The 27,669-nt window shown below is 33.0% G+C and overlaps 3 protein-coding genes across 10 annotated transcripts; 1 reads left to right on the forward strand and 2 right to left on the reverse strand.

Annotated features, from left to right (window-relative positions):
- Positions 1-90: 90 nt before the first annotated feature.
- Positions 91-3,364, reverse strand: LOC128187216 (acidic phospholipase A2 Cc1-PLA2-like). The gene is made up of 5 exons (XM_052857491.1): positions 3,269-3,364; positions 2,217-2,278; positions 1,149-1,290; positions 562-674; positions 91-351 (listed from the first exon to the last, which is right to left on the reverse strand). Exons 2-5 carry the CDS (start codon positions 2,266-2,268, stop codon positions 143-145), a joined length of 516 nt encoding a protein of 171 aa, XP_052713451.1. The 5' UTR covers positions 2,269-2,278; positions 3,269-3,364; the 3' UTR covers positions 91-142.
- Positions 3,365-4,818: 1,454 nt separating this feature from the next.
- LOC128187211 (trifunctional nucleotide phosphoesterase protein YfkN-like) lies at positions 4,819-22,893 on the reverse strand. Of its 7 annotated transcripts, none has more exons than XM_052857484.1 (15): positions 22,801-22,893; positions 17,398-17,580; positions 16,967-17,053; positions 16,289-16,428; positions 15,097-15,222; positions 14,610-14,732; positions 14,106-14,271; positions 13,789-13,884; positions 13,402-13,569; positions 12,311-12,483; positions 11,140-11,217; positions 10,421-10,545; positions 8,372-8,567; positions 8,036-8,060; positions 4,819-6,156 (listed from the first exon to the last, which is right to left on the reverse strand). In XM_052857484.1, the coding sequence occupies exons 2-15, from the start codon at positions 17,564-17,566 to the stop codon at positions 6,134-6,136; spliced, it is 1,695 nt and encodes a 564-aa protein (XP_052713444.1). In that variant the 5' UTR covers positions 17,567-17,580; positions 22,801-22,893; the 3' UTR covers positions 4,819-6,133. The 7 variants fall into 7 exon arrangements, 3 of the variants coding, with proteins under 3 accessions (XP_052713444.1, XP_052713443.1, XP_052713446.1); XR_008244047.1 differs by adding an exon at positions 18,922-18,964 and having other exon boundaries at positions 6,034-6,156; positions 8,036-8,567; positions 22,801-22,874; XM_052857483.1 differs by lacking the exon at positions 8,036-8,060.
- Positions 22,722-27,669, forward strand: LOC128187215 (60S ribosomal protein L13-like). Of its 2 annotated transcripts, none has more exons than XM_052857489.1 (4): positions 22,722-22,767; positions 23,259-23,506; positions 24,686-24,859; positions 27,416-27,669. In XM_052857489.1, the coding sequence occupies exons 1-4, from the start codon at positions 22,737-22,739 to the stop codon at positions 27,632-27,634; spliced, it is 672 nt and encodes a 223-aa protein (XP_052713449.1). In that variant the 5' UTR covers positions 22,722-22,736; the 3' UTR covers positions 27,635-27,669. The 2 variants fall into 2 exon arrangements, with proteins under 2 accessions (XP_052713449.1, XP_052713450.1); XM_052857490.1 differs by lacking the exon at positions 22,722-22,767 and adding an exon at positions 22,810-22,940.

Here is a 27,669-nt window from a genome sequence, read left to right on the forward strand (position 1 = left end):
ATGATAAACTCCTGATACCTCTGTGGGATAATTGTGAATTAAAAACATACCTTCACTCTCATGATATTCCGAATACTAAATAACTCAATATTTGTATAAATTAATATTTTTTTTTATTCATAACATCATATCCATGTTATCATTATGTATCATTTCCGATTTTTATTTTCATTTCCATCCTTCCGCTGGCACTGGAATCTGTTTTTGCGTAGAACCCCTCTGTTAACTTTGACATGAGTTTCGCCAGCATTCCTTTCTTCGTCGTGTTGTAAGCCTTTCGGTTGGCATGGAAACATAGTGATGCCGTTCTGTCACAGTTACACAGCGCCCTCTCACAGGGACGTTCGTCACCTACAAGAAAATAATTTATTTAGACTTTTACATAATCCATGATTCCTTAGAATATTAGCTATATATTTTTTAAATTCCCCAGTGCCTTTGTCTATTATATCACTATGAATCGATTTTGTAATGTATAGGCCAATAAATTTCAATTACTATTTTGAAATTTAACTCGTACAGTTGCTGAAATTAAATAATATATTACGACTGTATACTTACGACACTCGATTTCCCCTTTGCTGATATTGAAGTTGTATTTGATTGTGTAAACACTTCCACATTTGGGGTTTCCAATGATGACGTCATAGCAATTATCATGATGAAAACAGCATCTGAAAAATGTATAAATATTATTGAAAAAAAAATTAATCAAATAATGATTACAGTATAATTTAACTATCGGTTTTACAATTATCAATACCATACACTATGGGTATTGGATCATGCTTTATCAATCTCACGAGAAGAGACTGTAATATATCAGTCATTGTCTATCATAATCGTCATTCTAGAACCTGAACTGATAATATGGATTCATTTATGCTATCAGATCTTTCATTAACCCTTTCTATTATCGGTTTGATTACGAGACCAACGCTTAGTTATATCCGTATAAAATTAAGAATTTTAAAGGGATATAACTATTAAGGTTTTTTTTAACCAGGGACGCATATACGTCCATTTAAAACATCAAAAATATATATAAAATTTTCATTTATTGTACTCTTTTCTATAATTCTGTCTCAATTTCCCCCAGGGTTTTTTTTTTTTTATAATCGGTAGTTCAACAATACAATATTACATACTCATCAATGGCGTCTACTACACTTCCGTTTCCGCCAAGACCGCACCAATTCCCATAGTCGCTGAAATCAAATGGATCGCGGCCAGTTGTCGAGTAGATCATCTGACTGAACTGGGTCAAATCTCGTTTCCGTCTCCCGGCATCTAAGAATTTATACAACAAAATGGTCATTTTTCCACTGATTCTTAAAATCAAAATTTCACTTGACAATTTTTAGGGGGCAAAGGACATGTACAATATCATCAAATGCAACTAACTGATGTATTGGTTTGGTTTTTTTTTCAAATAAACATACGGATGCAAGTACCTTGTTGTCTAGTCAATACTAATTTAATGATAGTCTTGTTAACATATTTTTATAGATGTATCACTAGAATTCCAAATGACTTTTAAAAACTACATTCTCGTTGGCTAATAATCGCTGATAGGGTTTGGTTGACGACAATCTGCAACATTTACCTCGGATTTTTCTTCTCAATTAATTTTTAACAATAATATCACCATGTAAAATGTATATAAATTTTCATGTTGCGAACATTGTCTATAGCTTTAGCTTGTTGATAAATTAACATTTTTTTCTCTTCTTAATTCTCGTGAAATTCCTCCTGACTGTCTGTAATGTGATATAATGTAAATTAATGTTTATAAAATAAAACCTAAGATGAGGTAGACTCTATCTCAGAGTCAGAGTTGATAGTTAGAGGTTAAGAGTCAGTAAATGTATAGTATCAAGAGTATAAATGTATATTTTGTGAAGTACTTTTTCTTAATTGTGACTAAATGAAGATGTTAAAAACGCCAAAAATTGCTTTGTCATGGAATTTTCAAATTGACCTAAATGCACACAATCATAACAAAGCAAAAATTTTTAAAAAGCGATATTTCAAAATTATACACCGTAAATCTTTGAAGAAAAAATCTGTATCTGCAAGATACTTGATTAAGGTGTATATAAGTGAATAAACAGGGGTTTTCTTCTCACAAGCAATTTCAAGTGTTTTTCGTGCCGACTTTGATGAGGTGTGTGCAGATTAAAAAAGAAAGGAGCTGGGTAATATGGATCACCTACCTGTACCGTATACAGCAAAGGCCACAAGGACGAGGAAAATTCCCCTGTTCATTTCACATTCTCTGTATTAAACAAATGAAAATTAGATTCTACACGCTGATTTCCAACTGTATGCAGCAAATGGAGTAATTTTGCATTGTCTTTTTTTCGGTGTATTTCGCATATGTTGTAATTCATAACATGATGGATGTGGGATGATTAAATTTTTGGCTAGAATTATTTTAAACAATTTTTTGGCTTATAAATGAATGCACAGTATTATGAAGGAAAGAAGGAAAACATTACCATAATTATATAATCTTACACAAGGACATTGTAGAAAATGTATTACTTTGAAACTGTATATACAGTTCTGCATTTTTGAATCACGGTACATTACAGAATTATTTTTTTTTACAAGAGAGTCCGAGGGATGTATCGGTAAATTTAAAACGCAAAAAAATTGAATTTTCCCGATGGGGGTCCGTACCCTGCTGCCCCCCCCCCCCCCCCTATTCGTGCATGCAGCAAGTACTGTAGATCTATACTGTAATTTTCACGATCAACCAGGGTTCGTATATTATTCATAAAGAGTTTAAAAAAGATCATATTCCGGTAAAGTGGCAAGATATTCCCTCAAAAGTTGGCTTCAGTAACAGGTTAAAGGGGTTTTAGAACATCTAATCGCACTATGTGTCTTTTGCCAATTTTCAATCAGCAGTTTAAAATTAAGTACATGTAACAATACATGTAATTGACTTGTTGTTTCAGACCAGATTGAAATGGGAAAAAAACCCATTGCAAACCAAGAGGCTATGGGCTTCTATGGTTTGATATAAAATATGTGTATCTTTATAACAAAAATACATCACTAGGTAGGCTTTCCGATGTAAACAAACAACAATTATTAGACCCATAATGGTTTTCATCTCTTAGCTCTTAGTGAATATATACATGTATATAAATGTTACACATCATCCAACATACTTCTTGTGTATGTTTTGAGAGGAAACAAAATGCTTTTTGAAATTTAAAATTTGTTATTAAAAAAATCAAATACAGAGAAGATTTACCTGCGTGAAGTACCCTTCTACTACTTTACATATATACGACTCTAGAACATCGCCGAGGTACATCTACATTTCCTATATCAATTATGAATATACAAGGATGTAATACACAGCCTAAGGGTAGGTGGCGATCATAACGGTGTACATAAGGTATGAGGTAGAGGGCGGAAGTTTCCAACAAAATTCATGACCGAAATATGCTTGGCAACATCCTGCTTCATTTCCTTGGATATGAATAAATTTAAACAATATGCCAGCTACTATTTACAGTTTACAACGAGAGAGAGAGAGACTATTTACAGTTTACAACGAAAGAGAGAGAGAGAGAGAGAGAGAGAGAGAGATTGTAGACGTCTTTACAAACAAAATCAGTTTTTGTTATTATGTTATTATATTCAGTAGCTATGAATAAAAATATACAAAATATAACAAGTACATAATCAGTAGTAATGAATAAAAATATGCAAAATATAACAACTAATACATAATACACCTTTTGCATAGCTGATTTGCAGGGACGTGCAAAAACAAAGACACAGAAGTACTTATGTTACCAGGCCCACGTACGACCCGAAATCAATATAGGGAAGTTTTTATTCCAACAAAACCAAACGTTTAAATAAAAGAAATCCCCCATCTACCTATGCTTGCAATTAATTTATTACCGTATTTGCTTGGCGGGTTCTGAATACATATACATGTATAACTGTATAGCTAATAAAACGTACGTGGAAATTTAATACGAGTTTCCTCCACAGAATAGTGTATAAAAATAATATCGACAAAAAGAAAAAAAATACAGTGTCAATATTAAGAGGGGAAATTATACCTTAGAATATTCAAGTTTCATACTAATTTTATTAATACTAGTTTTATACCAATACTAAGTTTTATACTAATACTTTTACCATTTATTGCATGATGATGATGCAGTTGTTAAAACAAATGAAGCACATGTTTCCATTTCAGGTTTTAAAAAAAAGAAGAAGAGAAAAGCTGTCAATGTGACAGCACACCTGGTTTTCTTTTGAGTGAACAATGTCCATAATCCATATGTCAACCATTAATGAACACTTTATACATGTACCTATCCAGAGAAATGGGGTACTCTATTTGCAATATTTTTGCCAAAAAGTAATGAAGTTCAGCAGCTGGTATTTGTTTCAGGAATTCATAATCATACAGTAAAATCCTAGCAATATGCACACTTCTGATATAGGTACAACTGATCTGCAAGAGAACAACTTCCTACCTTGAAAACTGTAGAAGGAGTTATCCGTACAACAGGGGTACCTTATATGCAATATTTTGCCCCCAAAAATGACATTGTTCAACTGGTACAGTCAATCAGCAAAAAGAACAACTTCTTATCTTGAAAACTGTATAAGGACTTGTTCGTACACTAGTGGTACCTTATATGCAATATTTTGCCAAAAACAACTGAGCTGGTGAGGGATACAGTTTGCATGCGTCTACAGTTCTTACAAATCATCCAAACCATTTCATTTTATTACAAAAATTTGTTTTGTTTATGTTCATTGTGTAGCTTTTTCATAAATATTTAAATCAGAAATCAAAATTCTCGCAATATGCACACCTCTGATATAGGTACAATTCATTTGCAAAAGAACAGCTGTCTATCTTGAAACTGTGGGAGGAATTATCCGTACATTAATCGTACCTTTTTGGCAGCCGCCCATCCACCTGCCCGCCCGCCATTTTCACTATTTCAATAACCGGATTTTTGTTTGTTTGGAAAACCCGGTTTAAAAAAAATGTAAAATACTTATTGTTTGAGGTAGTGACAAAATATTCTCTTCAGAGAAAGAACACATTATACGGGGTGGACTTGTAACTGCTTACAAATTAAAAAAAAAAATAGAAAAATGCTTTATCTTCTTATAAATTATCTAATATGCAAGTAATATCATGAAATACTACTGATCACCAACTTATTAAATATACTTGCAAGAAAACTACGTTAGGTTTATGAATACCTTGCCATCACTAAAATTTGTAACCACAAATCAATGCTACATGTGTAATAAATCTTATATTGTTTCAGATTACATGTATCTATATAGGTTCAGCCCTGAAATTACATCACTTTCCCAAACATTAGACTATAATTTACATAGTATCAATTTTGCTATTATAAATAGAATTATATTAATGCAAAGTTTTAGAGTAATCAAAAGATCTACTTTATCAAACTAACATCCTACCAAAAAATTATCATATTGTTAGATTAACTGAAAATACCTGCAGCCTTAACACAGAATCAAGAGTACATCATGTGTTGCATGTAGTATTATATATATTAATGAAGCAAATATATGTCAAGAAAATAATTTGGTTGTTAAAGATACAGAAAGAAACAAAGATAATAATTCAATTTTTTTAACGTCAAAAGTCGAGAAAAAATAATTTAAAACAATTCTTCACTCATACAGACATTATACCCGACTTAAATCTTATGTACAATACATGTAATACAAAAACAAAATATTAGTATTGTATAATATATGGCAACAATGCCCTTTTCAAATGCCTTTCTAAATAAAACATGCATTTCTAATTCTTCTGACAAGATGCAAGATAAGAAGTAGGGTACATTTCTTTTCCTCAACAATTCTACCAGGTAAATAAATAGAAATAAACAATATATATACCGATACACTAATATTTGTAAAAGCACTAGTGGCAGCAAATAAATATGTATTTCTCAATACTAAAGTCACTGAAAGCTGTATTGTATAACATGTGTAATAATATTCTTAAAGTGTATCCAAAGATAGGTTGTTTAACAGCACATCATTCTCCTCCTCAAGATCGACTTCTTGACACGGTTCTAAACCGTGTTTCTTTTCAATCATTTTTTCTGTTCTTATCTGAAAATAAAAACAACAATTCAATGAAACTAAGCTTCATTTTAGAGAAAGCATACTAAAGTATTTTATACTTTTTTATCTGACTGAGCAATAGTACTTTGATTCATTTAAATGGATACTCATTTTTTTCAACTTTTGTTCTTCCATTGTAGATTCTGATATTTTTCAGAGACAAATTTACCGGCACAGTGTATAATATACACATACTATTAATTTCAAACAACATCAGATTCAAATGGATGAGGGGGAAATTCCTTTCATAATTTTATATATTAATCTTCCTTCATTCATACATAGGTGGATTTAAAATTTTACAATTATATAATTTGTGTAAGTTAAAAAAAATTTGGATGATGATTGAAAAAATATATATCATATTCTCTAAACAAGAACTAGCTATATCTACACAGTGTTAGGGTAGGAATAATGTTGTGCGACAAGTGCTAGGGGTGTTATATATACAAACAAGAAACACAGGGTCATAACGTACAACCACATAACACATAGCTAACACCTTTACACTTGCACATCAACCTATGCAAGAAGCACTCTCATTGGCTACTGGAACTTTGTTTACTACACAAGCATAGCCAATGAAACACAAGGAAAGGTTGGTTAATACCCATGTAAACTACAGTTATTCGGGTGGCTACATTACGAAAGGGAAAGTGCTGGTTAATACAGATGGATATGATACTCTGTACATGTACAAGTGACAGATTTGTTGAATTGCTATCGTCTAAAGGACTATGTGCGGTTTTATGTATTTTTTGCCCCCAAAATCAAATTTTAGTTTTAAAAAGAGCTTTAAAAATAAGGTGAAAGATAGTTAAAATCATATTGGAAATAAAGGTTTAAAAGGTTATCACTACAGTGACGTCATTATGTAGAAATGACGTCATGAAGATTTCATTCTTTTGATAAATTGATGTTTGGTAGCAAAATATGGGTGTTTTCCGATGGTTTTTTGACTGGGAAACATCGAGCGCGGGCTTGCTCAAGTACCATTTTTTAGTATAATGTGTATAACTATCTGAAGAAAAACATGTTAAAATTGCACTTGAGCAGACCTGTGCTCTATACTTCCGAAAGCAAAATACAGAGCAAAAATGAGAATATTTTCATTTGTTTGGAAATTTGCGGGAATTAGGTCATTTAGGTGACGTCATAGATAACCAACGAATGAACAAAGATGACAAAAATCAAGATTTAAGTTATAGGCATCCTCTATACAATGATTTGTGAAGATTTTATTTTTATAGGAGACTATTTAAAAATTAGTTGAAATCGGGGCAGATATTTGACCATACCGCACATAGTCCTTTTGGCATTTTATCACATTGATGTTTCATTTCTCCCAAAATCAGTTTTATAACATAATCTTGTACAATTAAATTTACCGGGTAATATGAAATAATAAAATGTACGGGTATCTATAATTATTTATATAGTGACATTATTGTATAAACTCACAGCGAACCATGCATAGGTGTCGGAAGCGGGGGGGCTAGGGGGGGCTTAGCCCCCCCCCCACTTTTTTTGCAAAGTTATACCTAACCATTAGAAACATAGCATGATAGAGGGTTCAGCCTCTCCACTTTTTCTCGCATGAAAGATTATTGTTCCGTAATTTACCTTGAAAGATTGAGAAGTTGGATTCAGAAGCATACAGCCCCCTCCCCCCACGGATTAGGATTTCCATGATTTTGGGAATTACTTTTTTCTCAATATTTCTGAGGATTAGTCTAGCCCCCCCCCCCCCCCCCCCCCCCCCCCCACTTTCAATTTGCTTCCGACGCCAGTGCCATGAATATATAAGTGCTTAAGCTAATATATTCCACTACCATATACATGTATACGATCAAAATCAATCACTCACCTATATTTTGAATAATGTACATGACCTGCAATATACACTCAAAGGCAATATTCTTGAACACATATTCCAATTTAATTAATTCAAAAGAAATTGAAAATAAAGAAGCTTGTGTGAACACAGAGTGAACACATTTCAACCTTATTTTCTGGTACCTGTATATAAGTTCATCATAACGCTTTCTGATTACTTATTCAATCTCCTCTTAAAAGACCAAATTAACCCCAAAGATAATGCCGTAAGTCCACAAAATAGCCCAAATTTGCTCCAGATTCCTGACTGACTCTTTGTATGCTTTACGATGCCATTAGGGCATATCTCTTCAGAAATAGACTTCACCTGGTCGTTCAACAAGTAAATGCGTCCCTCCAGGCGGGGGGACAGATGACACTGAGCCTCCTCTTGGTCATGAATGCTCTCCTGTCGAGAGACGCGACGCTGAAGTTTGGCTGAGGAGCTGGCCGCCTTGTCCAGTCGGTGAGCGATGCTCTGCTTCCTGAGGTTAGAAATGAACTTCTGCACCAGCTTTCTCTTCCTGGTTAAATCCCATTAGTAGTCCAATTCAAGGCAAAGAACAAGGAACAGTTGTTAGTATAAACAGTGAAACACCATGCAAAACAAAAACAAAAATAACAGATAAATGATTTGCAAAATTCAAGAATTTACGAATATACATGTATACAAGTGTGTAATTTTGTTAGCTGAAATTTTAAATCATTTCCACAAATGTTGATTATCCAATGTTTGTCATAATGTATCAAACTGCTGAAGAAATCTTCATTTTACAGTATAAATAATTTCCTTTTCCACATCAGTTGAGGTTAAAACTCAATTAATTTACTCTTTATATGAGATAATATATATGCAAATATTGATTGTTTGGGAAAAGAGATAAATTTTAAGGGAATGAAATTATTCACTGTCTGAACTCAGAGTTCAACTTTTGATACATATTCTAGTGATATGTTTGGTCAGTGATACATACATGTATAAGATCAATAGTCAGTTGATGTAATTACAAAGGTTCTCAACATAGAGCTGTATGTATATGTGTTTTATTATAATTCAGATTGGACCATGCAGCAAGCAAACATGAGTATGAGACTCAAAAGTCCATGGAAAACTAAAGCAAACTTATAGATTAACTATTTTTTTTTTCATTTTTTGTTCAAAAGCAACAAAACAAATAACAAAACAAGCATAAGATCAAACAACTGAAAATCCTCTTTTTCAAAAGCTTTAAACAGGTTTTTAACTAGTGAAATACTGTGATTTCATTATTATTTGTGCATGAGCATTATTTTCCATTGGTCATTATGATATGATTCACAGTTTCTAGCATACTGATACTTAAAAGTTACTAGTATGGACAATAGTCCTACTTTTAAGATAATCATTAAAATTGTTGTCTCTTTTAAATATCTTACTTTCCCGAACATTTGATTTCATAGACTTTCATGACAGTAAGATCAATGAAAATAGGTGTTCATGCAACATATAATGAGGTAACCACAGTCAGTATATAAAACTGTTTTTGATAATCATTATGATAATGTTTATTTGATTTTTTAAATGTATGAAAGGGGATATAGAGCTAGTAAAAAGATAACTATGGACAGTATCTGTCTCGGCTAGATGATTGATTGTACTAAATTATTTACAACATGCAAGTCTAACTATATCCACACATTAATATACACAATAAACACACATGTACTTATTACTTTACATCTGTTATCTGTAGGAGAAATTCAAAATAATTTTTGTTTAATTTTTGGATAGAATAAGTGTCAAACTTGATCCTCTCTCTGCCTGCCTTTCGACCAAAACACTTCTTTAAGGTCAGACGACACATTCCTAGAATAATTTTTTGTATCTCCTTGTTATAAAGAGTTCCAGTAAAATTATTATTATTTAAAATTTTTTTAATTTGATTGAAATTTTATTTATATATAGCTATTTGCCTAGATGGCCAAGTGGTTAGAGGTGGCCGCTCCCTGCTAGGAGCACAGGTTTCGTAGGTCTTGAGTTCAAGCCCAGGCCCCGGTGAAGCTCCAATATAGTGAATTTTCCTGTGCTGTATATTTTTTTATTTCTATATCAGCAATTCAAGTGTATTTTCAAAAAGATTATATAGGAGATTGCATACTCTAGTATTTTGCAGAAATGCCTGGTAAGGTATCCTGATTTTTTGCAAGAAAGCATGTCAAAGTAGTAGTAAACCATTAACAAATTCCTGGAAAATGTTATATAAAATTGAGGAACGTGTCATCTGACCTTAAAATGAGACAATTTCATGTTCTATAGTTAGATGAATCCAACCCTATCTCTATTCATTGCTATATAACTGATTAAGAGGGACTTTGATGATGATGATGATATACATACCTGACAAGAGACACTAAGCTTTGCCTATGGCCAGATTTGCACTTCTTGTAACCCTTCATGATCTGAATGGACTCAAAATGGTTCCTCACTCCGGTACTGAGTGTGCAGCACTGCTCTGCTGTCTCCTGTAGGTCATCAAAATAACACAATGACAAAAAGTTCAGTGTAATAAGGCTATTCCAAGTTCTTTTCTATGTTTAGCGTAGGCGATTGGATTGGTTTTGAGATGTAAAAATTTTTAAAAAACCACACAATTGTTGTTCATAAAATTAGATTGCTTTTTCATATGTCGGGCTCAGGATCGCATTTTTAAATCCGGATCAGAAATCAAATATAAAATCATTCAAAATGGAAATCATATACACTGTAGTAGGTATTTGTTAATTTATTTTTTTTTGTTACAAAATGAAGAAAATACTTCAAAATATAAAACAAATTTTATTTTGTTGAACCTTTAAAGTTGTGTTTTTTCCTGATAGAAAGACAGCTAGGTTTTTTAGTTTTTGGTGGACGCTAAACAAAGAAAAAACTTGCAATGACCTAATGTAGTAGAGAGAGAGAGAGAGAGAGAGAGAGAGAGAGAGAGAGAGAGCGAGCATGCATGCATCTAAGGCATTTGCTGTTTAATTTCAATGATGAATTTACCCTTGATCAGTTAAAAGTGATCATTTTACAATCTGAGGATTTGCAACCTTTAGAAGTCCTCATATTTCATTTACCTTTACAGGACAGTTCTTGAACACATCATAGCCATCTTTGCCCTCTGAGAGGTATTCCTTTGTACAAAGTTTGTATTTCTATTTAATTAAGGAAAAAAGAAAATTAATGCTCTGCAATTGATTTTCAATTTTTTGGGGGCACATATTAGTTTTCAAAAATTGAATAAATCGTGTTTAATCTGATAAATTGGTTACTTGTGTTTCAAACAATTAAGATTTGTTGATTGTATCTTGTTCACTATAAATCTACAATTTCTTGAGATCATTCAATAAACAATATATAAGATATATGCATAATACAGCAATTCTCATGTGTACACTGATACTATATTTGTTTATACATTACAGAATTGATAAGTTTTTGATATCATTATTCTCAAAAGCTTCATTTACACACGGCAGGGCTCAATTACAGTTCATTATAAATTAGCTCTGTGTGGAACATGGAGATATAAGGGATTAAATCTCTTAATGGAGTTTACCATTATATATTTTCAATGGATTATCAAGAACTTGGTTCTATGTAACTTTCTCATCAATGAAATGGTATTTTTAAGAATTTACGGTAATTCACTTAATATATGAATAATTCAATAGAAGTAAATGTGCTTTCTTTAGTGGTCACACAGACTATGAAGGTACTTATAGCAGTTATTGCAGGAAAAATTACACCACCCAACTGACATCATTTTTGCTGCAATACCTGCTAACTTCATAAACCTGAAAAGTGATAAACCATCAAAGGAAGCACAATATTAATAATAAATGCATGATATTACATTTGTAAGTACATACATGTATTACATTGTATATTCTGTTTCAAGAAGTTTACGAAAAGTCAAAAAGTCTTTGGTGCATTATTTAAAGTGAAAACCAAAGAATGCAAAGATAATATAATATATATGTATATCACAATAGTGACTAATATTACATATGTACCGCTAACAGAGGTGCACGTACCAGACCAACATTAAAAGACAAAACAAACCAAAAATTCATTTAAATATTTGACACAATAAATTCAAAACTTGTTTTCAAAAACTCAGATCTACCATCAGATATGGGGAAAATAAACAAAACTGAAGCCTTACAAATATGTGAACAAATAAAATTTTTTTACATCTTTTACAAATTAATCATTTGGAGCAGAGAAACAAACAAGGGCTCTCACTTTTTCAGGATTCAAATCCTTCCCTTGAACTCTGACAAGACTTGTGTCCACTCTGTGGCCTTTAGGTTTGCTGGGGTCAAACCCAAACTCAATGCCAGCCACCTGAGGGAATCGACCTTCCAGTTTAGGATATGCTGATACACCATTCTCCAAAGCCTGAAGCAGCTGCTGACCTGTATAGTTTGAAAATGACAATATGTAAATTCAAAAAAGTCTTTCCTTCCAAAATTTTTTCTTGACGACCAATTTCACAAATAAAAACTTACTTTTCTCTGTATTAAACCTCAAATTTTGACTGAAAGCTGAAATCTCATGAAAAAATTTGCTTTAAGGTCAGATGCGACCTATCTTCCATTATTTTCTATTTATTTCCTATCTCCACAATGTGCAGATTTCTACTACGTAATTCCATAATTATATTTTTATGTTATATGATACTTTCTTATTTAGATATTAAGTTTTAATTGAGAATAAATACATCTTTATTCATAAGCATTTCCTAGTTCATTAAGGTCAGACGACACGTTCCTCAGGCATCTTTTTTGTATCTCCTCATAATAAAGATGTCAAATAAAAATTATTATTTTTATAATTATTTCAAAATGATTAAAATTTACTTGTAGATGGTAACATGCATAGGTGGCCGGGTGGTTATAGTCGTGGCCGCTCACTGCCAAGAGCGTAGGTTATTGAGGTCCTGAGTTCAAAGCCCAGCCCCGTCCAATATAGAGTTACACTATGGTGTTTTGCTGTGCTGTATATTTATTTACTTTTATATCAGCAGTTCAAGTGTTTTTTTTTAAAAAAGATTACTGGTATATTGGAAATTACATACTCTAGTATTTTGCATAAATGCCTGGTAAGGTATCCTAATTTTTTCCAAGAAAGTTTGTCAAAGTAGTAGTAAACCATTGACAAATTCCTGGAAAAAGTCATATAAAATTGAGGAACGTGTCTTAAGGGTGGATCCATTGGTGGGGAAACCTGTGAAATTTATTAAAATTGAGCCTCATACCACAAATTCTAGTGATTCAACAGTATTCAGCATTAGTTATTGGTAAATCATATAACCCAGACTCTCCTCACTGTACCTGTGACTTCAATGACAACAAGCTCATCCACCAATGGAAGTATGGTAAGAAGATCTCGGAGTTTGAACCAGCCCTTTGGATGGACTCTATCAGATCGGAATGTTCCAGAATTTAACAGGGCACAATCTGCCTGGGATATCTCAAGCATAATATCTGTTATAAAGTTCCCTACAATAAACAATACCAAAATCTACATAATAATGGGTTTTTTTTGGTATCTTATATACCTCCATCATGTCAAGCAACCAGAAAATTTTTAGTTGCTCGACCGAAAAACACAATCACATAAAGAATAGTTTTATAAGCCTGCATAAAGACCTTTGGCGAAATCATTTTTTGACCATTGAATATCAAGCACTATTAAGCTGAAAATATAATGTCTGTTACCTAAATTTGTTTCCTGCGACCTTATCTTTGAAAACCTTCCTTCTAGTTCTGTGTTCATATAGCCCAATACTTCATCCATTTTACTATCAATATCGCCTATTAAGATAAATAACATCAATGAATGCATAAATATGCAAATAACATGAAAATTCTTACTTTTCATATATGAGTATTCATGAATAATTGAATATGAGATGAAAATGAAGTATGAAATCGTTTACATGTAATCAAAAAATCATTGCCAAATTCAATCTTTGGAGAATCAACAAAGGTTGATCAAATTAAATTATATCTATGGTGATACATGTATAATGTACCCTGCCAATGTTTGACAATCTCCACAGTCTCTGGATCCTCATCAAATTCTGAGGTGACATCCACTTTCTCAATATCCACATGCAGCTGGGCTTCTTTTCTTTTAATGGTAATCTTACTAAGATTGCGGAAATCTGTTCCACTTTTGACAATATTGGTATCGTTGACCTAAAGAATGAAAAATACAACATTATGTAATCTTTAAACATGATGATCAAATAACTTTTACTTCTCCCTTTTTCATTCTTTCTCATTTTATTGTAATAAATGAATAGTTTTTTAAATCATTTTCTCAATAAATAATTGCAATCAGTTGTGAAGACAAATTGAATAATGCAGATATTCTGTTAAAGCTGTAAATGTTAAACCCATATACCTTTTCAAAAAAGACATTTAAAAAGTAGAGAAAAATCAAATTATTTCAATGAATCTTTCAGGGTTTTTTTTCCTTTGACCATCAAAATGTAATGGTGAATTATACCCGAAGACCTGCAAATGATACTCACAATCTCAAGGCCATAATCATGGTCATGGCCGGCCAGGATAATGTCTATTCCTGGGACTCTCTCCGCTAGTAGCCGGTCATTTGGCCAGCGCATGTGAGTCAAAGCAATGATTAAGTCAGCCCCCTAGTGAATATACATGCACCGTAATATGAATATCTAAATCCTCAGACTATGTCTTATATAAACTATAACAATTAACACAATATCTGCATACAAAATTTAAAACTTAATGCACAATTTAGCATTTAATTAATAAGAGTTCTTTGTGAACTTAACTAAATATACATGTAAATCATGCAAATATTCACATTCATAATAATTCAATACATGTATTCATATTTAATATTTTCATTGATTTAGACTCTAGTAAGGATGCATTTGATATTTTTAACCAGTTTAGATTCAATGGGAATTCTTCTGAACATAGGAGACAAATGCTCTAGAAAATCTAGAAAATATATATTATGACAAAAGTATGACCAGTCACCTTTTCCTTTAAACTTTGACACAGTTCATTGCCCTTGGACACAAAATCCAGGTAGGTGACATCCTCTGGGTCAAGGGTCGCGAGGGTTTCTATCCATTCTTCTTCCACAAGCCCCATTATGCCTACCTGGTAAAACATATGACATTGGTCAAAACACAAACAAGTATATTTGTTTGAGTGAGGTAGAACAAGGTTTTCTTAGCATCCTTGATAATGAAAATCAGGCTCTGTATCTGAAGCTTGCTTTATGTTTCAAATCCAAAGTAACATGAACCATGAAATTTAACCAGGACAGCATTCAAGCCTGCTTTAACTCATCCAGCATCTGAAACCGATGGCTCAAATTCAGCATTCAGTTTCATAAGATGCACCATCCATGCAAGTTTAGTGACTTTGGGACCAGTAATAATTAAGATATAGTCATCAAAGGGAACCTGTTCCATAAACTTTAACCAGTTTTAAAACCTTAACCTCCTCCATCATCTGAAATTTGTGGCCCAGATTCAGCATTCAAGTTTGTTAAGTTCATAAACTTTGTAGATTATGACGGCACCACACATTGGTGAAGATAGGACAAGTAATAACTAAGATACAGGAATTGCACCAAAAACTTTAACCAGGTCTGGACGCCGACACTGATGCTGGGGGTATAGCATTAATCCACCCCCCCCCCCCCCTGACTCTGTCTAGGTGAGCTAAAAATATGTGGAAATTGTGTAAAAATTCCATATCTGGTAAATCATACGTTTGTGCATCACATGTCTCTTTTAACTAAATTAATCAATACAAAATTTCTAAACACAGATTTGCCTATGGCCCCAAATATAAAAACTTTGCAGTTTACCGACTAGGAGTACAGAAAGACTGAGACTAAGCATCTCACTACGTTTAGTAATATCTATGTTTTAAAGTTTATCTGTGCTCAGGTTCTATTCATATAATTACCATCTCATTTGGTTAACTAAGGGAGCATGCAGAATACATCTTACTTAAAAATTAATTATAAAATTGACATTTGATATTACTGTAGACAAGAAGCACATCAGTGACTGTAGATTATGTGCCGAAATCTAAACATACACAAACATCATGGTGTTCTTGATAGATACAAATATACAAGTCATTGTGCCAAACTTAAGTTTTACTATTCTGAAGAGTTCATTGAAATTTAAACTGTAGTAACTCCACTTACCTTGTACCCACTCCACTCTACGATACACGATTCCTGTCCATCAGCTAAAGGTTTATTGGTCAAGTTGTCTATCACATTACTTAGTAACCAAGGAAAACTGGTTTTCTGAACTACTTCACACAGATGATCCACTCCAAAATCTATAGATATAAAAAAAAGAAAATCATTCCCCTTTTACCATATCAAATTAATAAATTATTTTAGGGGGGGGGGGGGCATTCCTTAAAACTATTGTTATATCTTTCTTTTGGATATCTTTTCGGGTACATACAATACCATTTATAACTAGACCACCCCCTTTTAATTTTTAATATGTTGATAGATTTTTAATGAAACACAGCAGCATAGGAAAATTCAAGCAAATATGGCTTAAATTCACATATAAACATCAATGTAGTTTAATATAATCATTAATTTGGATCATTTTTACGTTTTCATCCAGGGTACTTGATTTTGTTTGCAATGCAAAATCCCTGTAGACTTTCACTTTTTTGTTGTGCATTGAAACTTGAAGCAGTAGAGGGAACATTTCAGAACAGATAACCTGGGCTTTTTTTATTCTAGTGAATGGATGTAGTTCGGGCACACAGATATTTATAATTATCAGGATATTGAGCAAAAAGTGGAGGAAGCAAACTTGGAACCCCTAATAAATTCTGTAAATTATTTATTAGTTACCAAAATCATGATTTCCATAGACTGCAGCATGTGTTCCAACAGCATTAAGGATAGGTATCATCTGTTCACCCTTAAGGAATAAACTTACTGGAAAAAACTCATGAAATTATTGTATAAAATCAAAGAAATAGATATAAATAATCTACTTTTCTTTTCATCAAAACATTTTACATATACTGGTACAATGCTCCAAAATCATTCATTATGACAAGTAAATAAACTCTTTTGAAATTCTATTGACTCAGGTATTTAGGTGTAAACACAAATGTCTACATACATGACAACATCATTACAATTGAGATATGATTACAAAAATATCATACTACCAGAGTTAAACATGTATAAAACATTCACATTCCACTCCCTCTCAAAAAAAAAATCTGATTCTTTACTTTGAATATACTGTTTTCCCCAAATCTTAAAGTGCTTACATAAAGATGGATTAAGTACATCTCCACTGAAGAGCACCAGGGGGTTAAGGGACTGGTAGGACTTGACACAGCTGACAAAGCGGGCCGCCCCACCCACAGGCTCCTCTTTCTGGGGCTCAAGGTTATACACATCATTAAAGTGGAGGATCACTAAATCATTTTGTGGCATGCTTGTCTTTATACCTGTAATTGAAAAACAACACATCACAGGATTAAATTAAAGTGAAACTTTTAGCAAATTATCCATTCTAATTAAAATCAGACTTGCACATATCCACACCTCTACATATAGCTTATCCTAGAGGAGCTCAGAAGATATACTAGTCTAATTCTCATTAAAATGGTAATTCATCTGAATTACTTTGCATGCACATTAAATTTTATACAAGAGGCCCATAGGCCTTGAAGGCCACCTGAATCCATAGCCCTTAGATTGAAAAGTCAGAGAGTTTCATGTTTGCATTTTAAAGACCCAACTTTAAGCCGACTCCCCTAAAATTTACCTGGATTGAGATCAAACACATATTGCTTGTCAATCAAACAGGAAACAATAGCTTGCCAAAGCCTTGATTGACAGATCTGGTCATGCATATCAGCTGGACTACCAAGACTGGGTGTGTTGATAGCAATTACCTTATGGGCAGCATCCCCTTTTATTTACCGCAAATGTTATTTCGTATAATTCAAAAAAAATTCTTTGAATATTTGAACACTGGAAACAAATCAGTACAGTACCATTGTATGATTCATTGATTGCATTATGAAGAGTAATGTCTCAAGTTATATTTAAAAACTTTTTGGAAATGAATAAGCGGGAATTTAAGTTTCATTTAATGAGACAGAAAGGGGCCCAGTGGGAGAAGAATACATTTCTGTAGAAGCCATACAAGCTTATGTCCTATATCTTTGTGACATAAAAACGGCCCTCAAAAATGTTGACCTTGCGTTCTCCTTTTTTTCATTAGATCAATAGACATTTCTAACAGCTGAAATAACATATCACTCAAACAATCACTGTAAGAAATCAGTACAAAGCTGTCTTATCAAATGGTTTAGAGTGGTAAAGTTAGATAGGTAAGAAAATCAAAAGACAACTGATACTCATTAAAAGTTCACTAATTTCCGCAAGAATAATGGAAGACAATTTGTCCAGACTTTGACGGAATAACATTACATCAACCAATATGCTATCAGCTAGTTGTTGAATTTCAGAGAAAATACAAAAATCAGCAAATTAATGTTTTTTGAAAATAACCCTTAAACAGTCACAAAATGGGTCTTAATTAAGGTTTCATTTCCGAGTCTAAACCCTAATCTGAGACTCCTCTGACTGTTACCCTACTTTTATTTTTGATGTTTTTTACATTTTCTTAGCATTTTACCCTCTTTTTTCTAATGGTAATTCCTACATGCATGAAAATGGTTGTGGGTGAGGTTCAAAAATTGTAGGAATCTTGGACTATCTAACCCTTTGCTCATTGCAGGTGTCTAAAATTGTAAACTTTTGGCTTTTATAATACTTACAGTTTCATTTATAGTGCACAGTCAAAATGCATACAGCTTATTTCTACAAGTATACAATGCACAGGATGTTAAAGTACATGGTAAATTTCCTTTAAAACTGTTAATGGATGACACACAGCAATTAACCTGGTAAGTAAAAATACATGTTAAATATATGACCATATTTATCCCCCCCCCCCTTCCCAATAATAAGCCTTAACTTCTGCCTAATATGGTCTGGGCTGTGAATTTCACAATTTAACATCAGGACATTAACATATGAAAATAATAAAAATGCATAACTTTACCTCTCATGACTGTGATAGTACAGATTCTGAAGAAAATACAGGTATTATTAAATCAATACATTTTCATTATATGGCCATATTGGCCCCTCCCTAAGGCCTGAACCTGAACCCTTGACCAAGGGGCAATGAATTTCACGATAACTGAAGAGGACTTTGTGGACTTCATAACCATGCATGCATTTAGTTTTTCACAAATACGTAATATAGGAGTAGAGAAAAAAAATTTCAAAGATTTAATGCTTTTTACAATATGGCTATATTGGTCCCACCCTAGGGTCTGAACTCCTGACCAAGGGGCCATGAATTTCAATATTTTGGTAGAGAGCATCATGGACATCATTTAAACAATAAAATGCTTTCTTTGGTGATTCATTCGGGATATGAAGGTAGTGACATTGCAGAAAAAATACATAACCCGCGTTAGCGGGTTATGTAAATTTTTTCTGCAATGATCACTACCTTCATAACCCCAATGAATCATCATAGAAAGCATTTTATTGTTTATATTAACATCTTTCTTTAAGCTAATCGATAAATTGATTAGGAAAAGTAAGTGAAATTCACTAAAATACTGTTGATGTACGTAAGTAAGTTAGCTAAAGGAAACAGCCAAATCGTCTCCTGTGAGACTTTGAGTCTGACATCATCATGATTATTTCATGCAGTCTGTGATTTCTCCTAGGTTGCTAATCAATACATCGATAAACAGGGCGTGTCGATATCTGTCCTGTCATTTTCTTGTCAGTTTCAGCCGCTGTAGATTTGACCAATCGATAAACAGGGTGTGTAGATTTCAGTCTGGCTGTTTCTATAAAGCTATGAATTAACTATAAGTTTCCGTAAGAAATAGAGGGAATAAAACTTGGGAGATGTAAATATAAACATATGCATTTAGTTTTTTTCACCCATGAATGAGAGTAAAGAAGATTTTTGAAAAATTTGATTTGCATTTTTTGAATATTTAGCCCCACCCGGCCTATGAGACCCAGGGAAAGCCATTAATTTCACAATTTAGATTCCTCTTATCATAGAGATTCTTTTAATTATTTATACTTAAAATGGTTACAATTAGCTATATAGTTATCAAGAAGAAGTTAGAAATTGTAAACGGTCAGATGACTGACGACGAACTACAAAGACCAATTGCAGTAGGTTACCTGAGTCACTCAGGTGACCTAATAAATCATATACATGCATGCACATTATAAATATGAATTAAAAGTTCACTTGCAGGTGTTGTATTCTCAAGCAAGAATACTGTGATAAACATATATGCATGTCTGTACATGTTCATTAAAGATCATTATGATAACAGGTCTGTGTATGAAAAGTATAAAATATGTAGTAGTGATATATCAATGGAACCATAAAACTGATAAAAGCATGCGTGACCATAAATTACAAAACTTTTGTTACTCTTCAAAATTGATCGAGATATTTCAAATATTGACATAGAATCAACGTATCATAAAATCTACTCCTTGTTTGAATTTCTACAGCATACATCTGGAAAAAAAATTAAAGTTTAAACTCCGAGTACTGTATAAATTATATCAAAATCAATTAAAATTAGGTTCAGGAACATGATCTTCATGTAAATTGAATATGATTATCATTAAAAAAATATATATAATTTCATTTACAGAGCAAATAAGGAAAATTTATGACTTATTTTGCAACAGATTGTAAAATACATCATATATTAAATTGCACAATATTTTCTTTTTCTCCTTATTACCCTCAACTGATCTCATAAAGACTTCCAATAATTTTCACCATAAACACTGGCAAAAATATAGGTACTTGGAAACAATTGGACTTAAGACCAGCTATAAGAAGTACTGTTTCAAAATTTAAAATGTATAACATGGACAGATCTGAGGGGGGGGGGGGAGGTGTTTCTGCAAAATGAAATTTATTACATTCCCAAATTACCAAAAATGCAAGCACAATTATCCTTTTGACCTATCAATGACTTGGAAATTTTTTCTGGATCGCACTTTGTATATTAACTAAATACAGAATATTTCAAATATAAAGGGTCATCAAGTAATATAGCTCTGTAAATTGACCATTTCATTTCACAGGCATGTAAACTTGATTACAATAATGAATCCTATATTTTTGTCCTTTTACTTCTTATCTGTAGATGATGTATGGACTAAAAACTGTTAAGTCAGTAGTATAAGTTTTCTCATTTTAAATGTAAAATGCCATACCCTTCAACTTTTCTGATGGTAGACGGACATCTCGGCCCAACGACACCTCGGCCAAAGGCGTTTGACACCTCAGCCCAGACGGGTTGGCCCAAATTTATTGACACGTCGGCCCATGTAAAAGACACCTCGGCCCAATGAAACTTTCGGTTTTACTAAACATAAATAAACAGCCAATTGAAATTTGATGACTTTAAGGTTGTCGAAATCTTATTACATTGTACTTAACTTTTTTCACTACAATAATAATAGAATATGTGAATTTTGTAGATCGGAAATTTCAGGAATTTATGATACACTTGAAATATATATTAGTTTTAAATCTAGGATTAAAAGATTGCAATATTTAGATATTTTCATGAATTTATTAAATCTACAAAGATTGACCAGAATGTGGACACAATAAAAATATTTTGCGTAATAATGAAATGAAATGTCATGATGTGTTGTTTCTCTGACGATGTTGTAAATCTGATATGGGGTGGTAATCATCGAAAGGATATATGGACTTCGGTGATTATCTTCTTATAATTAACTGTTCGACTCCAAACAGGGGTTGAAATATATGGTAGCCCGACGCCCGGGGCTAGTCAGTTTAAAACTAGGGCATGCTCATTTTTACCAACTGATAGTCCATCGGGCTAGCAAATCAGGGGATTCAGAACTGTATTATGATATGAATAAAGTTTAAACATAAAATGTGTTATCTCTGAGAAGAATTTATTTCAAAGTGAATTAAACAGCTGTAATTGTGTTATACATGTATTTTTATTTTGCATCTTAAAATGGTTGGGCTAGCTGATTTGAGCTTTGGGCTAGTAATTTTTTACTGACTAGTAGCCCCTGGGCTAGTGAGTTTTCCTGGAATATTTCAACCCCTGCCAAATTAAGGAGAGTGCTGCATCCTCTTGTTTGTTTGACTATTAGCGTCATTGTCGTTGTCATTTTCTTAATTTTACTTTCTTGTTTGCTTAACAATTTGAACTTAATGGTCTCATTTTTTTTTTATTAATTCAATTTCTTTTACAAGTATTTGATATGTAATATTTTGATAAAATATATATGTTAATAAAATAAAAAGATTTAAATCAAATATTTTTGTTTTAATTTTGCTTGAACCGAGATGTCTTTTACGTGAGCCGAGGTGTCTTAAATTTTGGGCCGACCCGTCTTGGCCGAGGTGTCCTGGGGCCGAAGTGTCGTTGGGCCGAGGTGTCGTTGGGCCGACATGTCTGACATTCTTTCTGATTACCCCCCCTTTCCAAAAAAAAATCATGAACAAACGCGAGTGACTGGCTGTCGTTTTCCCTGGATGTTTGATGTTAGACGTCGGAATTTCATAAGTAGGCCTAAAATATTAAATTGATTTGACTTACGCAATAAATGCAAATTCTTCCAAAAGGATCAGATTAAACACTAAACATTGTGTAAATTAAAAAAATCTTCTGCTTCGAACGATAACTTCCGGTTTTGGAACTCTTTTGTACTTCCTTTTAACGTCGGCCATCAGTTAGAGGTATGACAGAAGTGTTGTATCGGTTATAAATCCGTGAAAATCTTGTGCATCGAAGTGTATTTTACCTACTTTATGAAGTCAACACATACTTCAATAACATACATGTTATGTCATATAACATTTTTATCAATAGAGAAGACATAAATAATGATTATGAAAGCAATGGAAGAAATGTTTACACACTTTAGATATTGTGTTTAAAACCGTCACACAAATATTCATTAATAATAATACAATCAACTTTGCTTTGGCGGTGTGATAACTGTGATCCCAATACTCAATAAATTATACTAATTTTGAGATTGTTTTAATGTACAGACATGGCCCCGAAGAGGAACAACGTTATCCCAAATGGGCATTTTCACAAAGACTGGCAACGTTACGTGAGGAATTGGTTCAACCAGCCTGCCAGAAAACAGAGGCGACATGATAACAGAGTCAAGAAAGCTCGCCGCATTGCTCCAAGGCCAGTCGCTGGATCTCTGAGACCCATTGTCAGATGTCCAACATTCAAGTACAACACCAAAATCAGGGCTGGCAAAGGATTCACACTTGACGAGCTTAAGGTTTCATTAGATTTATGTAAACTATACTCTGTCCCATGATATTCTCACATCACACTTTGCTTAATTATTCAAGGATTATAAATATCCCAGGGTTCAAATGATGTTCATTCAATAATTTGAATAAGTCCCCCCAAATGTTCCTTTTGAAATGCCCACTCTAGCTTGTCAGTTTTCATAACATGGCTTTAAAAGTCTAAGGAGATTTTGCTCCAAGACCCATGAAAGTACTGTAAGGATAATGTTGAAAAATTATGCGAGGTGTTCGGAGTATATTTGAATGAAGAAGATATGTCAATGTTCTCCCCTGTGTAAATGTTGTGGGTAATAATAGATTAAGCCCTTGTATTAATTCAAAGGTTTTTAAATGACAAGTATGCATATAATTGTTAAAATATGTCAATAAGTGATTAAAACAGTAACCTTTGACAGATTATAGCAGATAATTTTAAAATTTGATTTTTTTATTAGTGTTCGTTTCTTTGATTTTCTTGTCTGTCCCATTTTTATTATTAATAGATAAACATACCTGTCAGTGTTTAACAGTTGAAATCAATGTAAGTCAAAATTCCTTCACACATAACCTCTTTATGTTTTTACTACTGATAACATTAAGCAAAAAGTGGTGAAAGCAAATACATGGGACAGAATATGATAATTATATTGGTCTTGAACTCATTGCATGTACCTTATGATTATTCTGTGGTATTGACTTAATGTAATTTGTACATCATTATAGTAATAATGAGGTCAATGTCATGGTTAATTTCATTGAGATTTGTTGGGGTTAAGAAGAATATTGTACTGACAGCTATTTAAAATCTTAGTCCAATACCTTGCAATATGATTTGGTAATCTTGCCCTTATTTCCGAATCACTTTGTTAGGCACTGCTGAAAGATTCAGAAGAAAGGTCTTTATAAAATATAAAGTCTTGACGAAATCCAAATATTTGTAAGACACATCAATACAATATTTTTAGTCTTGTAGTCTCGGAAAATCTCATTGAGATTAGGCCATGATGCTACATCATGCAACATCTGTACAAGTTTACTGGTGAAAAATTGTGCAATACTGTTAAACAATGTAGACAGATTTGGACAGACTTGTATTTTATTAAAATCCCCAAAAAAGTACATAAAGAGCAATTTCAATTGTTTATATATTGAGATTCTCTCTACAGGCTGCTGGGATTAACAAAAAGCTTGCCCTTACTATTGGAATTGCTGTTGACTACAGGCGTAAAAACAAGAGTCTGGAATCACAGCAGCAAAACACTCAGAGACTGAAGGAGTACAAGTCCAAACTGATCCTCTTCCCCAAGAAACAGAGCAAACCCAAGAAGGGAGATGCCACAGTAAGATATTTAATGTCTTCCACCACTAATTTGCATTTGCAATTAGTTTAAGCAGTTATAAGCTGTGAAAAAGAGTTGAAAATCAAAATTTTTTTTTAAATAGAACATGTAGAAGTTTGAAATAACCAGAGCTCATGGAAATGATGTTCTAAGTTATTTGCTGATCTTACTATTTCCCCAAAAGGACCTTTTAACAAATTACTTAATTTAGACAACCGTAATCCGGTGAATATAATACGCAGTAATGTACAATACGCACCCCCCATTTTGGGCCTGGAAATGGTGAAAAAACTAGTTGACCAAAAAAATTGACTAAATGGTAATGATGAGTATCAACAATTTGAAAGCAGTCATACTTTGTATACACGCTCAGTTTCATCACGGAATTACACTACTGGAAATAAGAAAAACACAATATTTTTTTTTATGGATTTATTGTAATTAATGCATCGCGGTAAAATCTTTATTTCATTATCAACGTTTTAAATAAATTTAGTATTAAATTAATTACCGTAAATAAAATCAACTACTTTTAACAAACGTATATAATTGTTTAGTCATTACAACCCATGAGTAGTGAAAAACGGACGGTGTACAGGTTTGTAGATAACGAACCTAATTAAATTCTTAAATGATGCTGATCAAAGTGATCAGAGGTCTGGAACATAATAAAATATGTGCACAAATAGTTGTGTTGTGTATAGTACACATAGCTTAGGGGGAGTGTCTGAGATACCCAAGGTGTCAAGCGTTAGCGGTGGGGGAGCACAACAGTGGCTTCAATTAACGGAATAAGTTATAGAATTATTTATATTCATAATTATTTGCAGTAAATCAATTATCATTACATGAAAATGGTCAAAAATGAGCCACATGATGTGTAAGCTGTTTTCAAAGATCGGTTACAAATAGCACGTGGCCATCGAAGCCCGCATTCTATTAATAACAGTTGTAATGGCGGCGTACACAGAGATAAATATTAGAATGGGCAGTTCATATTATTTTTTAAAGGCCATTTTGAAACAGTTTATTGATTAACAGACTTTTAGTATACATTTTCTTTAATAACATGCTATATAACAATGATTTCCTAAGGGTTAAATATTAATATATATGTGATAATGAAGTAATGTTACGATGTATAGCCGCACTATAGTGGGGTATCATGGGCATCGGTTCTGTCTGTGGACAGTATAGGTAATACGCCAGCATGATACCCCATGCTTCACCTAGGGAAAAAATATGTCAAAATCCTATAGGGATGTACTTTCTCACAGGAAAAAGTGCGTATTATATTCACCGGATTATGGTAGTCTTTTTCATGGTAGAATTTCAATATCAGAAAATGCGATATTTCATTAAATCATTACAAAAATCAAAATCCACCAGTATTGGTAACATGAAGGTCATGTGTAGATCTAGAGGTCAGGACAAGGCAGGTAATGAGAATTGATAAGATTTCTCCAAATGAAGTTAACTTTATGGTCACACAAAAACAGAGCCAATGCATCATGCTTACAGATGTCAGGGTTCAAAATAAGCTCAATCTCACAAGTCTGAGACTAGTAGAAATTGAGTTGGACTAGCAGACTTGTTAGGACACTAGTCCACGTGGACTAATGAAAATTTGATACATAAATCTTTAATTGGGTCATATTTCATTATCTTTCAAAAACACTTACAGGTTTGCATGCAGGTCTGCAAAAACTTTGGTTCATTGTATCTTTCATAATAATAGGACAAGAGTCAACCTTAAACTTCTGTCTTGTAGAAAAATCTTACATATGCTTGGTTTGAAAATTCCATGCATATTCATTCATATTTAGATAGCTGCATTTTAGTTCACGTGAACCCCCTGATTGAGGTTACACACAGCGAAGTAGAAACTAAGCCAATATCCATTACTGTGACAAAATTGATGCATATCAAATAAGACTGTAGTTTTACGATGTCTTTAAGAATGTAAAACATTGAATCGAGTAACGTGTTTTCCGAAGGAAAAATCCGGTTATTAAAATGGTGGGCGGATGGCTGCCAAAAGGGTACTCTTATTGTACGGATAACTCCTCCTACGGTTTTTAAGATAGGAAGTTGTTCTTTTGCAGACCAAATGGACATATATCAGAGATTTGCATATTGCTAGAATTTTGATTTCTGATGATTGATTCAGGGTTGACAAAATATGGATTATAGATACTGTTCACACAAAAGAAAACCCGGTTTGCTGTCACATTTACAGCTTTTTTCTTGTTTAAATTTTTAATGTGTCAGAATTTTTGGTAGCATTCGGTGAATTGTCTACAGCCCATTTAGGTCAAAACTTTTGTCCTTCAACCTTGCCATAATTATTTTGAAAAATTTTGATTAAATGACACCCCCCCCCCCCCCCCCCCCCCATTTTCACCATTTCTCTTAAAATGTTTTTGTCTCAAAACCATATGAATGGTAAAATAAGTAAAATGTATACAGGTATAGCACATTTAAAAAAAAATACAGAGATGAATGTTGTACTATGTTCATGTTTTAGAAATAATACATTAGCATTATACCTTACAGGAGGAGGAAATCAAGATGGCAACTCAGTTGACTGGCCTAGTTATGCCAATCAAAAAAGCATACAAACCTGAAAAAGCAAGGAAAATTACTGATGCAGAGAAGAAATTCAGTGCTTTCACTGCTCTCCGTCAAGCCCGTGCTGCCAAGAGACTGCAGGGCTTCCGCGAGAAGAAGGCCAGAGAAAAGGCAGAGGAGGAGGCCAACAAGCCCAAAAAATAAACTTCACTGTCCTTACAATAAATATGTACAAAGAA

The sequence above is a fragment of the Crassostrea angulata genome, chromosome 6, assembly GCF_025612915.1.
Source record: "Crassostrea angulata isolate pt1a10 chromosome 6, ASM2561291v2, whole genome shotgun sequence".
Taxonomy (NCBI): Eukaryota; Metazoa; Mollusca; class Bivalvia; order Ostreida; family Ostreidae; genus Magallana; species Magallana angulata.